General features: G+C 39.3%; 1 protein-coding gene across 8 annotated transcripts in view; it reads left to right on the forward strand.

Annotated features, from left to right (window-relative positions):
* Positions 1-23,216, forward strand: part of LOC126253889 (protein lap4) — a 564,085-nt gene that overhangs the window by 257,369 nt on the left and 283,500 nt on the right. For all 8 annotated transcript variants that reach the window (XM_049955263.1, XM_049955269.1, XM_049955268.1 and 5 more), the window contains exons 3-5: positions 6,269-6,347; positions 9,865-9,954; positions 11,330-11,450. In XM_049955263.1, coding sequence (XP_049811220.1) covers positions 6,269-6,347; positions 9,865-9,954; positions 11,330-11,450 — 290 coding nt within the window. The remainder of the gene's footprint in view (positions 1-6,268; positions 6,348-9,864; positions 9,955-11,329; positions 11,451-23,216) is intronic.

The raw sequence follows: 23,216 nt of genomic DNA on the forward strand, positions 1-23,216 counted from the left end.
ACATTGAATAATTGCCGGTGGTGGTGGTGGTGGTGGTGGTGGTGGTGGTGGGGGGGGGGGGGGTGAGCTCGAACATAAGTAGCCTAAGCGTGTAACCCGACAGAGAAAGACCTTATCAGTGATTTTGAGAGATCATCGTTACTCAGCTAGAACTGGCCTTGGATATGTACTGTCCTTTTAAATCACGTTATCTGCCCCCATTAAATACCATTATCTTGAGGTAATCGTCCTTTTAAATCTAGAACCGACACTAGTACCCTATTGGCCTCGAGGAAGCGACAAAGGGGAAGTCTGTTCCTTCTGTCTTCCTTTTCTTTCTACTTTCTGTACTCCCAGAGAACTTATATGTTCAGTGGGTAAGTATGAAGTTGCAAATCAAGAGTTTGGCGTCAGTTTCCAGTTGTATTTCCTTTACACTTAACATGTCTATAGTTTCTGGTAGTATGAGACTGATGACCTAAGATGTTAAGTCCCATAGTGCTCAGAGCCATTCTGGTAGTATGAGCAATGTGACAATGATTTCACACAAAGTTGCCAGCAAAAGAAGTGACAACCCAAAATCGCAGGCAGCTATAAATTCGGTTAAGTACTGACGCGATTGAAATATAACATGTATTTTTTTCTGATTTTTATGAGAAGACACGGAAGAGGAATTATTTTCTACAGTATTACTAATATTAATGTTCATGTCTGTATTCTAGGCCTGTTCCAAGACGAACATGAAAGCTTTTCTGTAAATAAAATAAGATGTTATTAGATATAGATACAAACATTTTCATCGTCTCATGACAGGGAAATTTTTGCTGATCGTAACTGTAACGGGATGGTCAAGCTGTAGACATTGTGTGCAAAAATGCGTACGTTTCGATTCCGTGTTGAGTTAATACAGTTTTCTTTGTTTCCTTGTCGTGAGAGACATTATAATCCTCTATTCAGATGATTTGCGGTTAATGGTCCTCAGTATACGTGACGGTTTGTAGGCTGTAAATCCACGAAGGTCACTAGCGGTTACAAGTATCATGATAATGTAATGATGATAACTTAATCCCATGACAGTCAATCATTTGGGCATAAATTGCCAAGTCATCTACAGAATGGTAGTATTCGCAGCACGAACACGATTTTCGTATGATTGTATTACAAAACTGTTATAAGGGGAGCATTGTATTACAAAATTGTTATAAGGGGAGCAAAACGAGACGATCCACCGTCTTTCGATTATTCCAACACTGGTTGGGCACCATTCAGACTAGCTCTTGTATAGGATTTCAGATCACCAGGCCCTAGTTTATGAAAACAGTAGGTGATCATGACGCATATCCGTTCCGTATTATCATTCAGGCCGCTTTGTTCATGAGCTATGCTTGGTATTCGTGACGGCGTCTTTGCTTTTGTAGAGGCAGGGAATTTCAGAGTCGGAGGCTAGGTCGCGCTATGACGTTGCTGAGTACACCGCGCGCCAATGGATAAAACAGATTTCCTGATATCTGAGAATGTAGTAGGCGTGTGGAAACTGGCCGTTGGCGTGTAACGACACTAGCCAGTAAAATGAACTTGTGTTCACAACAGGGCAAAATCCTTTCTGAAACATGCTACTGCGATTCCTATATAGAAAGAATGTCAACGTTTCGGCGCAGTTTTCGGAAGGGTGTACTGCAAAGAAAACGGGTGAGCGTCAACAAGTAGTTCCGTGATTTTCGACTCAGCCGTTTAGCGTTTGCTGATGAAAATGTCGATCGTGACTGGCAGAGTATAATAATCGGTTATTATGCACAGCGAATGGTGTTACAGTATAGGCCACATCTCCAAATACAGTGACGGACCAAAACATGATTAGGTGCATAACAACGCGTTGCTCCATCTTTGGAATGCAATACAACAGCGATCCCGCGTAGCATGGATTCTACAATACTTTGGCAGGTTTCTGGAGATATGCGACACTAGACGGCTACACACAGGTCATGTAATTCACGTAAATTACGAGCCGGCGTTTGTGGGCGGTCCCCTGGCTACCGAAAGGCGTCCCAGTGTGTTCCATCTGGTTCAGGTAAGGCGAATTTGATGGCCAAGACATCAACTAGAGTCCAGTATTGTGCTCTCCAAACCACTGTAGCCCGATACTGGTCTTCAGAAATGAGCAGTTATCGTGCAGGAAGATGCCTTCGCCATTGGGAAAGGCGTTGGACATGAAGGGATGCAGGATGTTCCTGTAGTCCACAGCTGTCATGATGCATTTGGTTACTCCCACTTGTCCTGTGGAAGCACCGGTAAATGTCCCCTATAGCATAATACTCCTGCGTCCGTGGCGTGGTGTTCATTTTCAGCAATCGTTTGCGTGGATGAGAGTGAAATCGGACACGAAATGTGGTTCATCAGACTAGGCGACACGTTTCCATTGATCTACGGTCCACTCTTGGTAATCCCGTACCCACTGTAATCGTAACTAACAATGTAGTTGGAACATCATAGACACACATAGTGGTTGCCTGCTTCGGAACCCACTGTTCAGCAGTGTACACTGAACTGTGTGCTCCAAAAGGCTTGTACCTGCACCAGCATTGTTCTCTTGCCATCAGATGTGCTACAGATCACTACTGCCTATCCTGCTTTACCGAACAGGGAAGCCTCCAACCTTTACGTTTTATGACGGGGCGTGGACGTCCAACACTTTTTCGCCTTCTTGTGGCTTCACCGTCCTTCAACCACTTTCCATAGATATTTTGGAAAGTAATGCACAAATAGAGGACCACGATTGCCGTTTCTGAGATGCTCTTTTCCAGGCACTGAGCCATAACAAGCTACCCTTGTTTGGAGTCGCTAATTTCAGTGGATTTCCCAGTTTGAGGTCCGTATCATTGTTAGAATAATTATCCATTCCTGAATGAAATTTTCTCTCTGCAGTGGAGTGTGTGCTGATATGAAACTTCCCGGCAGATTAAAACTGTGTGCCGGACCGAGACTCGAACTCGGGACCTTTGCCTTTTGCGGGCAAGTGCTCTACCACCTGAGCTACCCAAGCATGACTCACGCCCGGTCCTCACAGCTTCATTTGTGCCAGTATCTCATCTCCTACCTTCCAGACTTCACAGAAGCTCTCCTGCGCAGGTACCGAGTTTGAGTCTCGATCCGGCACACAGTTTTAATCTGCCAGGAAGTTTCAATTATCCATTTGTCTCTTCTCTGCGCATCACTTAGTTTCATGGTGGGCAGAGGTCACAAGTTTTGGCTTGTCAATATATATCAGCTATCAGTATACAGTGGTTATGTTTCTGTAATAGGTTATGGTTGGATATGTTACTGCAGACATAGATGGATTGAGAAGAGTTATAGCCGACTTGATGCTTCCCAGTGTACTCAAATTGTAGGTACTGTTAAAATCCCACAACTATACCATTTCCAGCAGAAGCAGCGTCCATTACACACGTCAGCTGTTGCTCAAAAGTGCTCTGCAGAACAGAATACAATACTTCTTTTCTACTGACCACCGGCATTGGACTCCAGCTCCACTGAAATCATATGGGTGGGAGCGAAGTGGGCCATGCGAGAAAACTGGCGTGATTCCTCTCCATAAATCCGCAATGAAAGTAGGAATGTCGCCTTAGCTGTCGGGAAGCAGGTGGCAGAAAATGTGAGATTTATTACTTGCCTCGTAGACACCCTTCCTTGTAGGAGGCAAATGGTCATTGATGTGGAAGTCCTTTGGATGGGGTCTCAATTGATAAGCAAACTGCGTGCTGTACAGTTTTGAGTCCATCTCATGACTTAGTGTTTTTTCCAAGTCAGAAATATTAGGAATGACGCAGAGCAGATTTCCTTTTATTTTTTTTTAGAGGGTGTGTTTTTCACGATGATTGTAAATAAGTCTAAATTACCTCAGTTAAATTACAAATGTCCTTTACTTGCATGAGCAGTACTTTACAGTCTGCAGTGTGATTGATTCCTGTGTTATATGGCAAGCAGTTCAAATGTCAGTCGCCTCCACTATTAAAGAACCACTTTGTTCAAACCTACCTAAGAGATTTGGTGATGTCGCAGTACCTGTGTTGTTAATAAGAATGATGATACTTCAGAAGTGCATGCATATCTGAAGGAATGGGCACTGCAGCGACTACAGCCTTTATGAAATACACGAAATTTAATCACAGTTGTGAATGCAATCAACCTTGAGCTATATAAGGGAATGACGACAATGAAAATTTGTGCCAGATCGGGACTAGAACCCAGATTTCCTACTTTACCTGAATGTTCACATCAACTGCTTTGGCTATCTGTGCAAGACTCGTGCCCAAACTCAAACTTCTGTATTTCTATGTTCATGTGTTGCAACCAGTACTCGTATGCATATTATGTAATTCCCATACAGGGGAGAACATTTAAATTAAAAGTTGCTGCCTGGTATCAGTGGATAAATACAATATTGCAGAGCCAGCGCTGTCGGGAAGAATGATATAACATTCCTATGGACATGCAGGCATGTTTTGTTGATTTTGTATTTGAAATTTAATAATTTTCTGTTAAAATGGTATTTAGATTTGGACAGTGGTGTCAAATGGTTTGGTTGTTGCCGTCTGATATTTTTAACTACGATAAAAAAAAATTGTATTTAAACGCCAACTGAATAAGTGAGTGAAATGGTGTGAGAGTGATTGTGTAAAATGCGTGTTTTAATAGTGAATTAGGATAAAACTTTAAAATACATATAAATTTTCGTATAACATAACATGTCTAATACCAGTTTGTATATTGACACAAACGGAATACTGTACCACTGTTACTACTACTATTTCTATTGCTGCTGCTACGTATTACAACAATGATATTATTTTCTAAGTGTCAGTTTAATGTTCTCCAAAAATAGACAGTAAATCACCAATGGATTACGATGACATCCAGTGCTAAGAATAGTATAACCTGTTTTTATTGCAGACAATTTAATGATTCAGTGTACTATTAAAAACTGTAAGTTTCTTGAGCTAGCAAATAGCATGGACTTCTCTGATGTGGCTAGTGAAAGCTACTTTTGAATTAAGATGCCTCCCCCCGAATGGGAATTACATAATATACATATGAGTATTGCTGGCAACACATGAACATAGACATTCAGAAGTTTCAGTTTGGGTGTGAGTCTTGCACAGATAACCAAAGCAGTTGAGGTGAACATTCATGTAAAGTAGAAAATCTGGGTTCTAGTCCTGATCTGGTACAAATTTTCATTGTTGTCATTCCCTTATATAGTTGATTGCATTCACAACTGTGATTACATTTCATGTATTTCATAAATGCTGTAGTCGCTGATGTGGCTAGTGAAAGCTACTTTTCCAATGTTGAAATGCATCAAATACAAGTTGCTAAAGCAATCTACAGTAGACAGTTTGTGGCATCAAAGCACGTAGGATAAGAGATATCAAACGTGTGTTTGTAAATCATCCTACTGCGTTAAAATTTTGTTACAAAGAAATCATACATTTATAAATTAAATCTCCCTTTTTTTTAATTTATAAATTACGTGTCAGCTAAGATTGTGGACAACTTGACATAATGGCACTACTACTAACAGTAGTCTGATGAAATGCTACGGATTTGCTGTTGCTGACACTGATGGGTGTGAAAATTGCGGCTAAGCGGTCAGTGTAAAATGAAAATTTACTATTAACACTTCGACAGTAAACAAAGTAGCATAAATATAGTCTTTTATTTTATTTTACTGGTAGGAAGGAGAATAAGGATTTAATATCCCATCAGTTGAGCGAGGGAGGGAAGAAAACCTCCCACGTCTTAAAGTATGTGGCCATTTTCTTGAAAGCTGCTAAGTAAAGCTACATTTTCCACACTCTCATTTGTGCAAACACTGAGCTGGTCACCGATCTCCATCCCAGAGAAAGATATACAGATAGTTAAAATATGATAACACTAAAAAGTTTACATGATTCACAGATAAATGGGCACACGAGTTCCCTACCTGTCGTCAACTGACAACTTTGGTGACAGGAGGGGCATTGAGCCACAAAATTATAAAAAGGAAATTTGCCAAATCATGAAAATAATAAACCCCGTACTGTGGGATAAGTGCTAGTAAAGAGGGAGAGGTTTAGGGTAACCATAGAAAAGGTAAACTCAGGATAGCTGAATTGAATATTGGCCTCTACGTGAATACTAGTTCATACACTCAGTCAGTGTGCCTCCTCTCTCAGTTTTACTTTCTACGTTTAAGCTTTAGTGCCATATGTAATGTAATTTAACTAAGTGAGCGATCAACCTTCTGTTTCAGACATTCCTGATATTCCTGAAAATATCAAAAATCTTCGAGCACTACAAGTGGCTGATTTCAGCAGCAATCCCATACCCAGGTAACGTTCACTGCGTTTGTTTTGTTTAATGTAGTGTTTGATCTAAGCAAAGAAGTTTAGATGGCTGAAGAAACTGTGATATAGGAATAAAGAACAAGATTTGGCACACCATGCTGTAGTGTTATCCGAGAGCGTATACCCCTATAATTGTCAGAATTTTTTTTTTCCTAAGCGCATATTACATTGTCAAAGATCTTTGATAAATATATATAAGGCAAGAACATCCTCTTTCTTTTATGAAAGAAAAGAGAAATATTTAAAATAATTTTGGGAGAGTGTAACACAGCTGTAAGGTGGTTTTCTGGTTTGAGAGACTGCTCCTGTCAAATTCTTCTTTTCATTGAGGACAACGTGCTTACATGATGAAGTGAGTTATACCACTCTGAATGGTCCAAAGTGTAAAACAGGCAACATTTGCCTTGTTCAAACAGTCTGTGCAGCTGTGGAGTGATTGCTCAACTAATACTCCAGGAGCAGCTGAAGAATAGCATTTGCCTTACTAATTAGGATGACATATAATTAGAAAATTTGAAAGGTGGCTCAGTATTTGACTTTCCATGGGCAAAGGTGAAGGAGATTCCACTTTACACCTGTTAACAAGAGTTGCCTTGTTGCTGGAGACATTACTGCCTGAAAATACTGAGAAAGAAAAGAAAGAGAATTGGCAAATACCACATTTTACTTTCTGAATAACAAGCTGATATATATGTTCACTTAAGAAGACATTCATAAGATAATTTTACAGTTCAAATTTGAAACAGTTCTTAGAATGGAAAGCTCCCCTGCTGAAGTAATGGATTTTATGAAATTGGTTTCAATGTTCCTGTCAGTAAATGACATCTCGTATAAGAAAAGGGGCCTTGGAAGAAAACGAGAAATATATCAGATGAGGGAAGGGCAGATATTAGAAATAGTGAAGTTATGGCCTGTATGTTGTACATACATAGTGAATTGATATTTGAGAAGCTTTTAGGCAGATGGTCACAACACATTCATCGACACCATTATTGATTTGAGATAAACATCCACACAAAATTGATAAATACTGTGGTCTCACTTGCTGCACACCCACATCTAACAAATACTATAGCGCCGATTTGTGTTACGCATGCTTATGGCAGTCTCTGATGTCTTTACTTTGTAAAGTTGTGTTGCGGAGTGCATTAGTGAAGATACTAGGGCCAACTGCCTAAAAGTGTACTGCTGTGGAATTACTCACATTTTAGTAGTTGCTGTGTAAGGTAGTGGAAAAATGGTTAAATTAAAGGCATACAATGATGATTTCAAATGGGTAGTTTAATATAAGTCCATTGATGTTCTTAATGAGTTACGTGTGCCAGTGACAAATTCTCATTGACACTTCAAAGTACTATGTATGTATTGCTTAAAGGCAAACTGGCAGTAAACCTTACAATGTGATAAAATGCTATAATGATGTAAAGCAGCATAATAACAAGATACCTAGGTGAATTCTTAGCGAATAAATGGGCTTTGCATATCACATAGACCAAAGTTGATGGACAGGAACATCATTCAAATAGAGAATTTCGGATTGCACAAAAGGTAATTGTGGCGGTGGCGGTGGCGGTGGCGGCAGCAGCAGCGGTGGTGGTGGTGGTGGTGGTGGTGGTGGTGGTTGCTGTTGTAGTCATGTTGTCAGTTGCTAGTACAATAGCTTTGTTTTTATGATTTATGTGATGATTATGTCAACTTTGGTTGTCTAAATCAGAGACTCTTGCTCATTACGGAAGGATCTTGAAATAAGTGTGTACTGTTGTGTCTTATTGTATTTTTTAAACTTCAGTTATGTGTTAAGGTAACAAATATATAAGGTCATCAGTGTAGTGAAACTATTGGCAATGTATTTATAGATAGCTGGGAGAGACATAGAAAATGAGAAAATCGAAAATAAAATGTTCATTCCATTTACGAAAGTTCTTTCATAGAGGAAAATCCAGAGATAATACCCACATTTAATTTGCATACCACATCAAAGTATATTGCTTGGTTATCATTATCACTAACACCCATGAAATAGCTAGTATCTACCAATAGGAGATTGCAGCTGCTCTAGACGAGTTTGGAACTGTAATGTATAGAGCTGGTCAGTGGTCGCACTTATCCAGTAAGTCAGGATTCAGTGTGGTGCACTGCCACCAGTTACCTGCAGTCCTATCATAGGAGACAACGAGGAAATGGATGAGACTGCCATTTGACAAAAGACAGTAGATGAACATTGAGACAACATGTGTTTTAATAATTACACTTTTTCTACAGAGAAACTGGTGTGTTGAAGTTTATGTACTATAGATTCATGGATTCTTCTTGCACAAGTTCTTTACTGAGAACAGTGTTTGTAATACAAAAACAGTTTTGTTGTAGGATCAAAATGGAGACCCAGTGTGACAGTTTTTGAAAAAAAAAATAATTAAATAAATAAAAAATAAAAGCAAACTTAAATTTTAAAATTTTTATTGAATTATTTTTGAGAAATTCTGCAGTTAATGGATGATTTTATTGTCTGTCAAGATGCGCGTATTTGTAAAATTGAAAGGTTTCAGTTTTGACAAACCATCTTCAGATCGGAGTATGTTTGCTACTACAGTAACCTTTCAATATCTGTACACAAAAGTACATGCTTTGTCATAGGTATTGTACTTGGTGTGACAAGCTTAATTGCTTATAGAAACTGACAGATTACTCTTAGAGTCAAAGTAGGGGATGGACAGCTCAGTTCAGTAAAAGTTTTTGCCTACAGCAAGACATACAACAACAGATATTCAGTGTAGAATATCTCACATGTTTGACATTTTGAATAACAATAAAATCCTCTTGAACATCCAGCTGCATTAAGTGGCAAACCTCTTGACACAGCTGGAAGCAAGGGAGGATTTTATCAGTGCATATCAGCACAAAACCATACATTCGTGTGTTTCGAAAATTTTTTGATATAGTGAAGATGGGACTGTTGCATTGAAATTTTCTGTAGGGAGCTGTACAAAGACTCGCGTCCAGTAGTCTTGCTGTCATTCCTGCAGCATCAGTTCCAATGTTACAAAATTAGAAATCATCTGTTAGACACATTTCTTTAGAATGAGTTACATTTTGACCTTAGCTTTTGCTGTTAATAAGGTAACATTTGCAATAAAAGCCTGGGTTTTTGTTCTTTGTTGAGGGTCTGTTAAATATTCCACTCATACGTTGAAGTTGATGCAGAAGAGAAGCTAAAGAGTTGCAGATTTATGATTCCAACTTACTGTTATATGTTTGTAGAAATGGACGAAATGAACAAGTTTTTCATGATATCACCAGTTCCTCAAATTTTATTTATTCCTGTCATTTTTTTAAAATAAAAAGTATTGCTTTTGCTGCAGGGATAATATTACTGAATAACACAATTTTAAGTGTCACTGATGTGCATATATGTACCACCATATGTTTATATCACACATGGCTTTCAATGTGAAGACATTGTAGAGATGAGTTATCTTGAGATAAATTTTCTCTGCAATTGCAGATTACCCCCAGGATTTGTGCAGCTTCGAAATTTGACAGTTCTTGGCCTCAATGATATGTCTCTCACAAACCTGCCACCAGATTTTGGAAGGTAAGATACTAAGTCACTTGTTATCCAACTTGTAAATGAGTTCTACTTATATTGCCTATTCTTCTATAAGGCACAAATAGTGTGCAGGTGAAAGAATGTAGGTAATCAACATTAGGATATATTTATTACTGTAGCATGAATGAAACTTCAACAGAATGACTGTGGCATTCTGAAGCAATTTTTCATGCCATGTACTACTTGTACTTGGTCTTCAGACAAGGATGACAAATTGTAAAATCATTGAATCGATGCTGCAACATGACATTTCCACTTGATTTGGTAATATCATTTTTATTTTAACATCTGTGGTTTCAGAAAGTTCTGTTTATTCCTTTGAATTTATCATTTATGTTTCTATTCTAACTGTATGTATTGGGAGCTGATAGGTTTACAGTAACCATTCAACCTCCACCCAAGGCATCTGTCTTATGTACCACTTTCAGTAAAATGCAGCAATCATTCATAATTTTTAGTTGAAATTGGGACTTAAATTTGTTGTACTTGCTTTTAGACCAGGTTGTTATATTTTTGGAACACGTATTCCACTCTCAGATTGGTGTGAAACTCTCACATCACAATTTCAATTTATTACATTGTATATACTACTGAGAATACCCTGTAACATATTGTTTAGTACAAATCCCATAAATATAATTAGAATTTGACTGGATTATCTAGTATGTACATATTTGTTTAAGCACTTGTCTTGCAAGGTCATAGATGGAGAGCTAGATGTGATGCAATAAATAGACAGTGAGTTCTTGGTAGTTGCTTAAGGAAAACCACGCATTGTGATTTAATACAATGCTGTCATTCACTATGAATGACATAAATTGAACTAATTGTTGCTTGGTGAGAGAAATTAGTATGGTATAAGAATTATTCGAATTGGTAACATTCTTCTTAAGAAATAAGCTGCTCAAGTCTACTGTTGGTGATGTGATTGTGAAGGGGAAATGCAAAGAAACTACCATAACTAAATGAAGATCAGGCAGTCGTCATATACAGATTGATGGAGACCGTCAAGTGTTTCTGTGATTGGCTATAAAACTTGCATTAAATCAACAGGAGTACTAACTTATGAATTCTACAATTGTCCGGATACTTTTGATTTTATGGTGTACTTAATTTCTGAATAAAAGTCATTTACATAGTAAAAGGAGTGGGGAAAAATTATAGATCTTCATTGTTCCTTAAATAAATCATTTTAAAGAGTATTGTATTTGATTTCAGCTGTTCTTGTCATGAATTTTTCTGTGTATCCCATCAGGAGAAGTAATTGCTTACCTCTCTGTGGCTGCTCTCGTGTATTTACTATTTATGCTGAAGCTTTGGTATATTATTGTAGCTGCTTTGTAACTTCTCTTCTTTACAGTTTGGTGAGCCTACAGTCACTTGAGTTGAGGGAAAATTTGCTCAAATCGCTTCCAGAATCCTTGTCTCAGTTGTCTAAGTTAGAACGCTTAGACTTGGGTGATAATGAGATAGAAGAATTGGTAAGCTACTATGTCTTCTGTATAGTTTTGTATTGTAAAAACATTCATGTTTAGTACTATATTCTTCCTCTCCCCCTTTTCCTTTCACGTGTTCTTTATACAGTGTGTTTCTACCAAGCTGTTAATGTCAAGCTTGTTCTTTAGCTGTTTAAGGCATCATTATTCTTTTGCTCCCAAATGAATGTGTCATTTTGGCTAAGGAGCAAACAGCAATCTACACCACTATGATAAAAGTATAAAATGGGCCAGGAAATGTAGGTTTCTTTCTGTTTGTGTAGTTCACACTGTCGAGTGCTTATTTTACTAGTTTACCGAGAATGCAGGAGGTATCATGACTCAGTGTCCACCAAAAATAATTCAGCACCTGCACAAATATAGTTGCTGGAAGGGTGCTGAAATATTGTACGGAGAGTAATACCACGTCCTAGGTGAGTGACAGACAGTGCATGTCACCTTCAGGCGATAAAGAAAACAGCACTGCAGGTGTAGCTGCAGGAGAATCCTGCATAAGTGATGTTAATGGTGCGTCCCCTGCTAGGAGCGATGTTTGAATTCAAACTTTACCACGTGCGACAGGCTTTGGTGAGTGTGTGTTCATAAAGTGCATTTTTACTCAGTATCCAGTACGTCAACATATTTCGCTGAATTATTGATACCCAAAGTGTGGAAGAGGTTTACTTTATGGGACATGAAGTAAAAAAATTAGCACAACAGATTTATACTGATGAAGAGTGGAAAACTTTGGTCAGGGCAGTGGGCTGAACAAGTGAGTATTGCTTTTATTCACTTCATTTCTTTTTAAGTAGAATAATGCAATTTATGTTACTCCTGCATGTGATGAAAGTTCATTTTTATTTCCTACACCTGTCTTTCAATTAAAGTACATGCATTTATGTCCAACTCATTATTGACTCTTCTGATTTTTCAATTTTACTGTTGGAAGAAAAGAATGACGTGTAATTTTTTTAAAAACATCAGTGAGAACTACTGCCAGAAACATGTACATTAAGATTTTGCCTTTGTGTATAATGAGAGAGAATGCGTAGCTGTAAGGAAAGTAAAAGCTAACATAATACCATCCCTCTCCCTCAGTTATTGTAATTTGTATATGGTCATCATTTTCATCATCATCATCATCATCTTGGACAGTTTCCAGCCTCTGGCCAGCACCGTATGGAACATTTCTTCTGGACACATTCCTCTACTCTTTTCAGCCATCTGTCCCTTGGTCTTCCTCTTGGTTTCTTTCCTTCCAGTTTCATCTCATGTATCCTCGTGGGTATCCTCTTCTCCTCTATTCTCTTAACATGTCCATACCATCTCATCCTTGACTTCTCTATCTCCTCCTGTAATGGTTCCTCCTTCATTAACTTTCTGATCCTCTCAATTCTTAACCTGTCTGTCTTTGTCACTCCAATATATGGTAAATGCACATAATATTCCTGCTAACTTGTGACTATGGAAAGTAATGTTCCTGAATTTCCTAGTTACTGGTCAATACAGTAATGCACAGCTATAAGATATATTTCTTTCTTTCTTTTTGTGTAACTTCCTGTCACAGGTCCTATCACCATCTTTGCAAGAAAGTGTGGTGTACATGGCACAATGAGACATTGTCAACCATGTGGGCTGAGGTTTATTCAGTTACCTTTAACAGAGTGAGAGGAGGAAAGTCTCCTAGAATGCTTACCACAACTGATTTCGGAATGGAGAAGAGAAGTTACTGGAATCGTAGGACATAAATGTGTGCAAACACTTAAGGATTTAATTTAAGAAAAATTTATTTCCCAATTCTTCAGCCTTATTTGGAGAGGTGTCGTGCAGTGGCTTCATATCTTTGCAAATCAATAAGTACATCCTCTCATTATGTATGTTTGTCCTTTCCAATAACTATCTATCCCTGGGTTCCCGTTTCACTATCACTGATGAGCACTCTCTTGTTCCTCTTCATGTTCTGACACACAGAAAATATCAACTATTACTCATTGCTAGTACTAGAGAAAAACTTTGCAGAGCTTATTCTGTATTAACAGGCAGAAAACTCAAGATGATGATTGTTACTGGATATGTGTCATAAACTCAATTGTTGTCCCATGAATGTGTACAGACTTCTCGCGATTCTTACTACAGCAACATCGAGGCTTGACTGCAGTACTGCTCTTAGCTGCTTGCTGGTTATCACTGCCTTGGCCCTGTGCACTGGCTTTTTATGTTCTTGTTTTTCAAGGACTTTTGAGCGAGTTTCACCCATAGAGCTGTTTCCCATTGCTCTTCCAAAGGCTGTTTCAAAGAACTTACCACAACCTTCCAGAAGGTTCTTGAACATTCTGACTGTACTCTCGAACATTCTGACTGTACTCCAGTGTCTTCTTGTTGCCTTGGTGCCTGAGGGTGTTGTTCTTGCCTAGCCATTACAGCAACACCGTTGCTGCAGTGGGTTGTCAAAAAGTTTGGGTTCATATGGAGCATTTGCCTACTTCCTGATGTCTGCCTGACACCACCCGTAATAAAGTTCCTCTCCTTTCTTTGCAGCCATGTCACTTCTTACATTATTAAAATTGAACAGCCATAATAGTCATCAGTTTTACATGTCCTTTTGTTTTTGTGTATTTTGTAAACATAAATAATATAACCACTGGGATTGGAAATGGTCATGCTGCTCAGTATTCTTAAGAGGGAGGGGAGGGGGAGAGGGAGTGGGCTGGAGAGAGAGAGAGAGAGAGAGAGAGAGAGAGAGAGAGAGAGAGTTTGTTTTTGTAACAACAAAACAAATATTTTTTGACAACATAATTAGATAGATAAAAAAATCTACTCACCAAGCGGCAGCAGAAAACACAAATAAAAGCAAGTCATAATTAGACAAGCTTTCGGAGCAAGTGGCAGAAGCGTTGAAGGGGAAGAAAGATGGGTGAAGGAAAAGGACTGGAGGTATCTAGGAAAAGGGGTAGATTTCGGAAAAGTCACCCAGAACTGCGTGTCACGGGAGACATACCATTCAGGATGAAAAGGAAAGACTGATTGTTGGGGACTGCACCAGACAAAATTTGAAAACCTGAGAGTGTGAAAGTGGAAGACAGGATAATATGCAAGACAGAGATTACTGCTAAAACATCGTGTACGAGTCAGTAAGAGAGAGGCAGGTAAGAAAATGAAAGATATATAAAACTAGAACAGAGTGAAGAAAATAGTAAGTATTCTCCTCCACCTTTAGGCTCTCTGGTTTTCAAATCTCATCTACTCCTTTCCCTAGACCTCTCCAGTCCTTTTCCTTCACCCCTCTTCTTTCCCCTTCAACCGTTCTGCCTGAAGGAGCCCAGCCCTAAATGTTTGAGTAATTATAACCTTCTTTTATTTGTGTTTTCTGCTACCACTTGGTGAGCTGACAGTGTGTTTGTGAACTGTAGTAGGTTGTCTCATTAATTTGTGGTTTTCAGGTATGCTGTAGTAAGTTTACATCTCTATTTTACTATTAGTGTAATTAGTATGTCATATAGTTCATTTACAATGTAATTGGTCAATAAATTCTGACCAGTATCCTTGAAACACGTTGTTCTTCATTCACCAAAGAAAGATTTTTCATATTCCACTGTAAAAGTTATAAATCAAGTACTTCCAAGTACATAAATCAGTACATTGATATATAAAAGTGTTTAAATTTGAATCACATTAAGCAGTATAGGAGGAATAAAAAAATTGATTCCAAAGCCACAGAGAGAATTTTTTCTTTATTCTTGTCTATCTGGTTTCAGGGAATGATGCAAAAGCAGAAAGTAAGTAATTAAGAGATGCTTTTCGAAGAGAGTTAAAGATGAGACCAGAACTTTGCCCAGGGGATGTGCAGCTGCTATTGACTTAGAAAAGGGTGGGACTTTGAGACTCTTATGTTTTTGAAACACATTATGACACCCAGGGACAGTGGATCTAACATTGCTTTCAAAATTGCATTGTTACAAACATGGCCACCAGTTACACTGAAGTATCTGAAGGAGACTACAACAGAAATGTAGTTGACATATCGTTGAATCGGGTGTACGGCCAGTGGTCTGCGTTTTCCTAATACAATATTTCGACGTTTTCCTCAGGTGCTTCCTGTGACTGAATAACAGGCTGACCGTGTCCCGTATTTATGTCTGGACGGTGTCTGGCATTCCCTACACCATCCTCTCCCGTTGCTACCATGTCAGTTGGTTGCCAGATGTTCCATCTTCTGTCCGCACCCGCTTCCACTGTTTTCCCCGGTGGCGGCCGTTTCATGGCGTACCCTACTAGGTCCGCGCCCGCGAGGTGCGTTCCTTGCACTATTGACAGGCTGCATTTGCTATTGGTGACCATTTAAACTTTCTCCAGCACCCCTGTCATTCTCCAGGTCTTGTGTTTTCTTCCGTTGTTTTTGTAATAGGTCCAAAGCCAGGTTCCATGCCATGATGAGTTGGTATCTAGCTTCCCGGTTTATCAAGTTCTCTGTCATCTTGATTTCAATTGATTCAGTGATGATGCTATACCAAAATTTGGGGGTCTGAGATAAGATTCTGGTTTTATCATAATTCATGGTGTGCTCAAGTTCCAAGCAATGTTCTGCTATTGCCGATTTAGTGGCTTGTCGTACCCTGGTTTGCCTTTGGTGCTCTTTATATCTTATGTCAATGGTCCTGGTGGTATGACCAATGTAAGACATACCACATTCACATGGTATGTGGTAGATACCAGGTTTTCTCAGTCCCAGATCACCCTTAACTGTTCCAAGAAGCACCCTGATCTAGTTCAGTGGGCAGAACACACTCTTAATATTGTGCTTTTTCAGTATTCTGCTGATCTTAGCAGCTACAGGTCCTGCATACGGTAGAAAGGCTACCATCCTGGTCTCTTCTTTTTGTTCTTCTCTCTCAGTATCATGCCGTCTGGAGGGATGTGTAGCGCCTTGCAGATGTCCCTTGTTGAGTATCAGTTGTCTGCGAACACTTGCTGTAGGTGTTCTAACTCTGCTGCCAAGCTGTCCAAGTCGGACAGTGTTTTGTCTCGGTCAACAAGTGTTCTCAGCACCCCATTCTTCTGTGCCAGATGATGGCAACTGTCAGCCTGTTGGTGTAAGTTGGTTGGTGTGTGTGTGTGTGTTTTTTCTATACACATTATGGCCTAATGTGCCGTCTGTCTTCCTTTTCACCAGGACATCCAGGAAAGAAAGTTGACCATTATTTTCTATTTCCATTGTGAACTTAATGCTGGGGTGTCTCGAATTCAGATTATCAAGAAATTCGAGCAGTTTTTCCCAACCATGTGACCAGATAACAAACATGTCATCAACGTACCTAAAAAAAAAAAGGTCGGCTCATAGGCAGCGGTCATAAGTGCCTCATCCTTGAATCTCTCCATAAATATATTTGGCAAATAAGGGACTACCCATCGCCATAGTGTGTATGGAAAACCTACACACACCGACTTATACCTACAGGCTGACAGCTGCCATCATCTGGCATGGGATGCTGAGAACACTTGTTCAGTGAGCCAAAACACTGTTCAACTCAGCTTGGCAGCAGAGTTAGAACACCTATAGCAAGTGTTCGCAGGCAACGGATACTCAACAAGGGACATACACAAAGCGCTACATCCCTGCAGACGGCATGATACTGAGGGAGAAGAACAAGAAGAGACCAGGAGGGTAGCCTTTCTACTGTATGCAGGACCTACATCTGCTAAGATCAGCAGAATACTGAAAAAGCACAATATCAAGAGTGTGTTCTGCCCACCAAACAAGATCAGGGCACTTCTTGGAATGGTTAAGGATGATTTGGGACTGAGAAAACCTGGTATCTACCCTATACCATGAGAATTCGGTATGTGTTACATTGGTCAGACCACCAGGACTGTTGACATAAGATGTAAAGAGCACCAAAAACATACCAGGCTACGACAAGCCACTAAATTGGCAATAGCAAAACATTGCTTGGAACTTGAGCACACCATGAATTATGATAAAACCAGGATCTTACCTCAGACGCCCAAATATTGGGATAGCGTCATCACTGAATCAATCGAAATCAAGATGACAGAGAACTTGATAAACCAGGAAGCTGGATGCCAACTCAGCACGGTGTGGAACCCAGCTTTGGACCTATTACAAAAACAATGGAAGAAAACACTAGACCAGGAGTATGACACGGGGGCTGGAGAAAGTCGGAACGGTCATCAACAGCGAAAGCAGCCGCTCGACAGTGCGAGGAATGCGCCTGGCGGGTGCGGACCTAGTAGGGAACACCATGAAACGGCCGCCACCAGAGAAAACAGCGGAAGCAGGCGCGGACAGAAGACTGTACACCTGGTGACCAACTGACATGGTCGCGCTGGAGAAAGCCGGAACGGTCACCAACAGCAAAAGCAGCCTGTCGACAGTGCTAGGAACACGCCTGGCGGGTGCGGACCCAGTAGGGCACGCCATGAAATTGCTGCCACCGGGGAAAACAATGGAAGCAGCGTGGACGGAAGACGGAAGGTTTGGTAACCAACTGACAAAGTTGCAGCAGGAGCGGACAGCATAGGGAATGCCAGACACCGTCCAGACATAAATACGGGACACGGTCAACCTGTTGTTCAGTTACAGGAAGCACCTAAGGAAGATGCCGAGGTACGGCATCGAAATATTGTTTGAAAAACGCAGACCACCGGCAGCACACCCAATTCAATGAGATTTTACAAAATTGTTGGTAAAGTCTAAGAAATTACAGAAATTTAGTTGTGCACACTATTTGGCTGTATTAAAAATGAAGTTTCCCACTGCTCAATTACATGTTTTCCTTCAGACCTTTTGGCACAGAGCCACTTCTACAAAATTTCGGCCAACTGATCTAGTTTGGGCTTTTTCAAAATTTCTTGTGATTAACTGTCTTTTAATGCAACTGTCTGTGAGGCAAACTTGTGAAGTTGACTTGTATTTATTGATTTTTTATTTTTTATTAATATCATAGGTAACATGTTCATGTTTCACATTCTCTTTGTTTTGAGAAGTGCTTGGTTGACTATTTTAACAATGACATTGAAGAGTGCTAATTGTGATTCCACTTTAAAACACCAGTTTTTAATCACTGTAGACAGCTGGTGCATAACAGAAGCTGTCTGAAAGGTAACTGATTTTTTTTTAGCACTAGACGACTTGAAATTGTTGACAACTGCTGAGTGCAGCCGAATTCTGCCAAATGCATCTGAAATATTCTGTATGTATAAAACAGTGCCAGATTATTGAACATGCCAGACTGCCCAATGCTGGGTTAATGGGCTTTTACTGTATTGTGTGTGTGTGTGTGTGTGTGTGTGTGTGTGTGTGTGTGTGTGTGTGTGTGTGTGGGCGCGCGCCTGTCTTTCAAGCTGATAAAGCTTTAGCTTTGTAAGGTACTAGAAATATACTTCGAAATGGATCTGCTGTGTAACATGAATAGATTGAAACTTAATAAACAAGAAGTGATGGGACTGTGATTGAATGATATTGTCATCTCAGTTAAAAGTTTTGTAGCTCAACAGAACATTTTGTGTAATATACTGACTACACAGTGGCTGTGATCATATAGAGTATTTTATCAGCTGGATATCTTCATGTGTTTTGCGTAAATGCACCAAGAATTTCAGTTTTTGAAGCAGATACAAGTGAATGTACAGTAAACTTATCAACTGAAGTATTTAAAAGAGAGGTAATTGTTGCACTGTATAACCTCTCTTTTAAATATTTCAGCTAACAAATTTTTATAGAACAATTTCCAGAAGTCATGTAATGATAGCAGTGTGACACTATGAAGTAGCTGAGAGTAAAAGCTTTTTGATGAATATAAATTGAATAATGTTAAAAAGTCAAGGTAAACATATCAGTTGAATTTGTTAAGTATTGAAGAAGCTAGTACAGTTTCAGTGAATAAATTGTAATATATTAGTGAACATGTACATTTATACACAAATTGGTAAGGAAAACATTTGATGGGTCTTCTTAATGGTAGTCACAATATACACTATTTATTCACAGTTTCAGACTTGTAAAAGTAGTATGTTTTAAATTGGATCATGTCACATTTAGTAATTGCTTTCAGTTGCACCACATATTTCTCTCATTCAAAATGAGATTCTGTCAGTCTTCTGCTATAAGAATTTATCAAATTCTTGTTTCGCAGCTATTAAGGCATTGAAAATTATTATTAGCTTAACTTAGCGTAATGCAAGCACCACTAGTGCAGGTTTGGAATGACGAATTGTTAAGGAACCACAAAAAAATCTAATGTTAGTGATTTTACATGTTGTTGTGGTCTTCAGTCCTGAGACTGGTTGATGCAGCTCTCCATGGTGCTCTATCCTGTGCAAGCTTCTTCATCTCCCAGTACCTACTGCAGCCAACATCCTTCTGAATCTGCCTAGTGTATTCATCTCTTGGCCTCCCTCCACGATTTTTACCCTCCATGCTGCCCTCCAGTACTAAATTGGTAATCCCTTGATGCCTCAGAACATGTCCTATAATCCCTTGATGCCTCAGAACATGTCCTACCAACCGATCCCTTCTTCTAGTCAAGTTGTGCCACAAACTCCTCTTCTCCCTAATTCTATTCAATACGTCCTCATTAGTTATGTGATCTACCCATCTAATCTTCAGAATTCTTCCGTAGCACCACATTTCAAAAGCTTCTATTCTCTTCTTGTACAGCTCAAAATGTATTTATAACTTGAATGAACAGACATTGTTCAGTGCGTGTTGGCTCTTGAAAATTGATGGTCAAAAAGAAATGCTTGATCAGATGGTCAAAAGGATCTATTCTCAGACTTTTGTATTCAAAGAATTTGCTCAGTGATATTTGTGGCTGCAACACAAATTGAAATTGTGAAAATTTCTGAAGATGCCTCTGGTTGTACATTTCACATATAGCATTCCTTTCTCACCTTATTTTCTTAATTAAGGCAAATTTGGCTGTTGTATTTCCCAACAAAAACATTCATTGCTTTCGTGTTGCATTAAGTCAGCTACATGACTCAAGTTGTAGCAGGAGTTCGACGCTCGCTTGCAGGACTGCCAAGCCTGTCGACTGATGCAGCTGCTTATAGCTGGAAAGTCACACATCCAGACGTAGTACACTGTCAGTTGCTTACATCACTTATGTAAGATGGAGCCTAAGGGGGTCAACAACGCGATGAGTGGAGTGAAGAAATATGCGTAGTAGTAGTATTGCTCATGATACATATTTCAACTCCATCTGCAAACAGCTTCACTCTTGTATCATGTGTGACTTCACCAACCAATTAATCAGTTGGATTGCAGAACATGCATAGAATTCTATCACTTTGTTATGATGTGACCTCAGAACAATAAGTTTGTTGAACTCTGAGCCACAATATGAGGTGTGATCAAAAAGTAACGGGAATTATTTAATTTTGCAGGCTTTATAAGTCCAATTTTCAAATTTTTTTGTCTATACGATCGCAGCCACTGTGTGGTCAGTATATTACACGAAATGTTCTGATGTACGTTTGCATTTTCAGCTGTTTTTAATATTTATTTTATTGTTGACTGGCAGAAAGGTTATACGTATTTTAAAGTGCTCGGTGGTTGTTTACTTTTATAAAAGGAGGTCAAAGAATTTGCTTGAAAAATGGAATAAAGTGCAGCACAACATTTGAAATGTTGCTGTGGCTTTTGGCAAATATACTATGAATAAGACAATTAAAGATGGCGACCACCATGCACATTGTGGCGCATAAATTACTGATGACATTGTGGAAGAAGTAAAGCAAATGGTTCTGAAAAATCATCAAATCACCACCATAGAAGTTTGTGATGGTGTCAGTATATCCTTTCTCATGCTAAGCAATTTTATTTATTTTGGTTTAATTTTTTTTAATATTTTGGGCAGGAAACGTGTAGCAGCAAAGTTTGTTCCAAAATTGTTGAATTTCGACCAAAGAAGACATTGCATAGACATTGCTCAGGAATTGATGAATGAAGTCGACAATAATCCAGAACTTCTAATGAAAGTTGTAATAGGTGATGGAACGTGGTTATGTGCACGTCAAAATCAAGGCCCAGTTGTCCCCATGGAAACTGCGTTCAGAGCCAAGACTGAAAAAAATTTGACAAATTCGATCTCGTGTGAAAGTAGTTCTCAGTGTTTTCTTTAATTACAATAGGATAGTGCATCATGAATTCCTGCCTTATGGTCATATGGTCAACAAGGAATACTACCTGGAAGTTACGTGCTGTTTGTGTAAAGCAGTGTGAAAATGACCAGAATTGTGGCAAAACCACTCATGGAAACAGCATTGCGATAATGCTCCCACTCACGCTGCAATGCTTGGACTTGATTTTTTGGCAAGTAAACGAGCAGCAACATCTGCTGCATCAGTAAGAAGAATTACTCCAGTAGCAAGGGCAACTGCTGCAGGAGGAGGTCACTACTTTGCACATGAAATTTCAAGGATATCAGCAGTTACTTCTTTACATCAGAAAAAATTTGGTCACAGCCAAGCCACCAACAAAGTCGTGTTAGATGAAAGGCCAGGCACTGTAGTGATGGACCATGTAAGTCAGCTGCTACCGTCCTGCAACAATAAGACCAGTGAACTGCAGCTGCATTGTTTGTGGCATACAGATGCAGAAATATATCGTGTGGCTTTCGGAGCACTGTTGCTTTTGACTGATGACCCAGCCCTGTGGTTCAGCACATTGAGAGCCGTTTCACTGCTCGTGGCATAATATAGGATGCATTATGACATATTCAAATTGTGACTCTGTTAGACATGCTAACTGCCTTCAAAGTAAATGATGGGCCCTCGAAGTGCGTAAAGAGTGGAGCGATCACCCAACATCCCACAAGGAAAGTGAATTTACTGCTTCTTGCAGTTTCAGCAGCACACATTCTTCACCCAGACCAGCTTGAGAGGAATGTTTGTACCACAGACCCTTTGGAGGCAGGGCATGGTGAAGCGGATCACCATGCTTCTGGTTGGGAATTGTGATTGCCAGCTCTCAGCAGTCAATGGGAATGTTGGGTGGTATAATTTTCTAGCAGGATAATGCCTGCCCACATGTTGCCAAGGTTCTTGAGACTATGTTGCAGAAGTTTCTCGGGAAAGCCCTTATGTTTTCTCCATTCAGTCCCAGTCTGTTGCCATGTTATTTCCATATTTTTAGAGTCCTGAAGAAAAATGATTTTGATTTGCTTTGAGCAAAGAGATTCATGCCTGGGTACGATTATGATTCTGTGGGCAGCAGGAAACATTTTACAATGTAGGCATTGACTGTCTTGCCTCACAGTGGGATAACTGTATTAACAATTATGGCTATTATTTTTGAAGTAATAAACAATGTACCTACTGTTCTTATATCTGTCTTTTTTTTTCATTTGACTGCTCTTTGTACATTGGAACATATCATTTTGCCACAAATGGATGCCAATCTCATGTAATTTGAAAAGTGTTATACAGCCAAGGTGGATCAGCTACAACTGGTTATAGTTTATTAGTGATATTGCTTTCTAAGCCTAACAAGTTGAGGTGACACATCAGGTTAGCTTGAATTTTATTGGTGAAATCAGCATTATCATTTCCATAGGCAGAATCACTCAATAGATCATATGTTTTACTTTTGTAGTCCTTGCTTAACAATACAAGTATTGCATTTTCTTTGTCAGTGGTTAGTATTACTATGCCCTGTATCACATTGTAACACTGCCTACAGACACCAATGAAAAGAAACCAGAATATATGTTCCATACATTGGTACCATTTCCAAAACAATTAATAGAATTA

Source organism: Schistocerca nitens, chromosome 1 (assembly GCF_023898315.1).
Source record: "Schistocerca nitens isolate TAMUIC-IGC-003100 chromosome 1, iqSchNite1.1, whole genome shotgun sequence".
NCBI classification, from domain to species: domain Eukaryota; kingdom Metazoa; phylum Arthropoda; class Insecta; order Orthoptera; family Acrididae; genus Schistocerca; species Schistocerca nitens.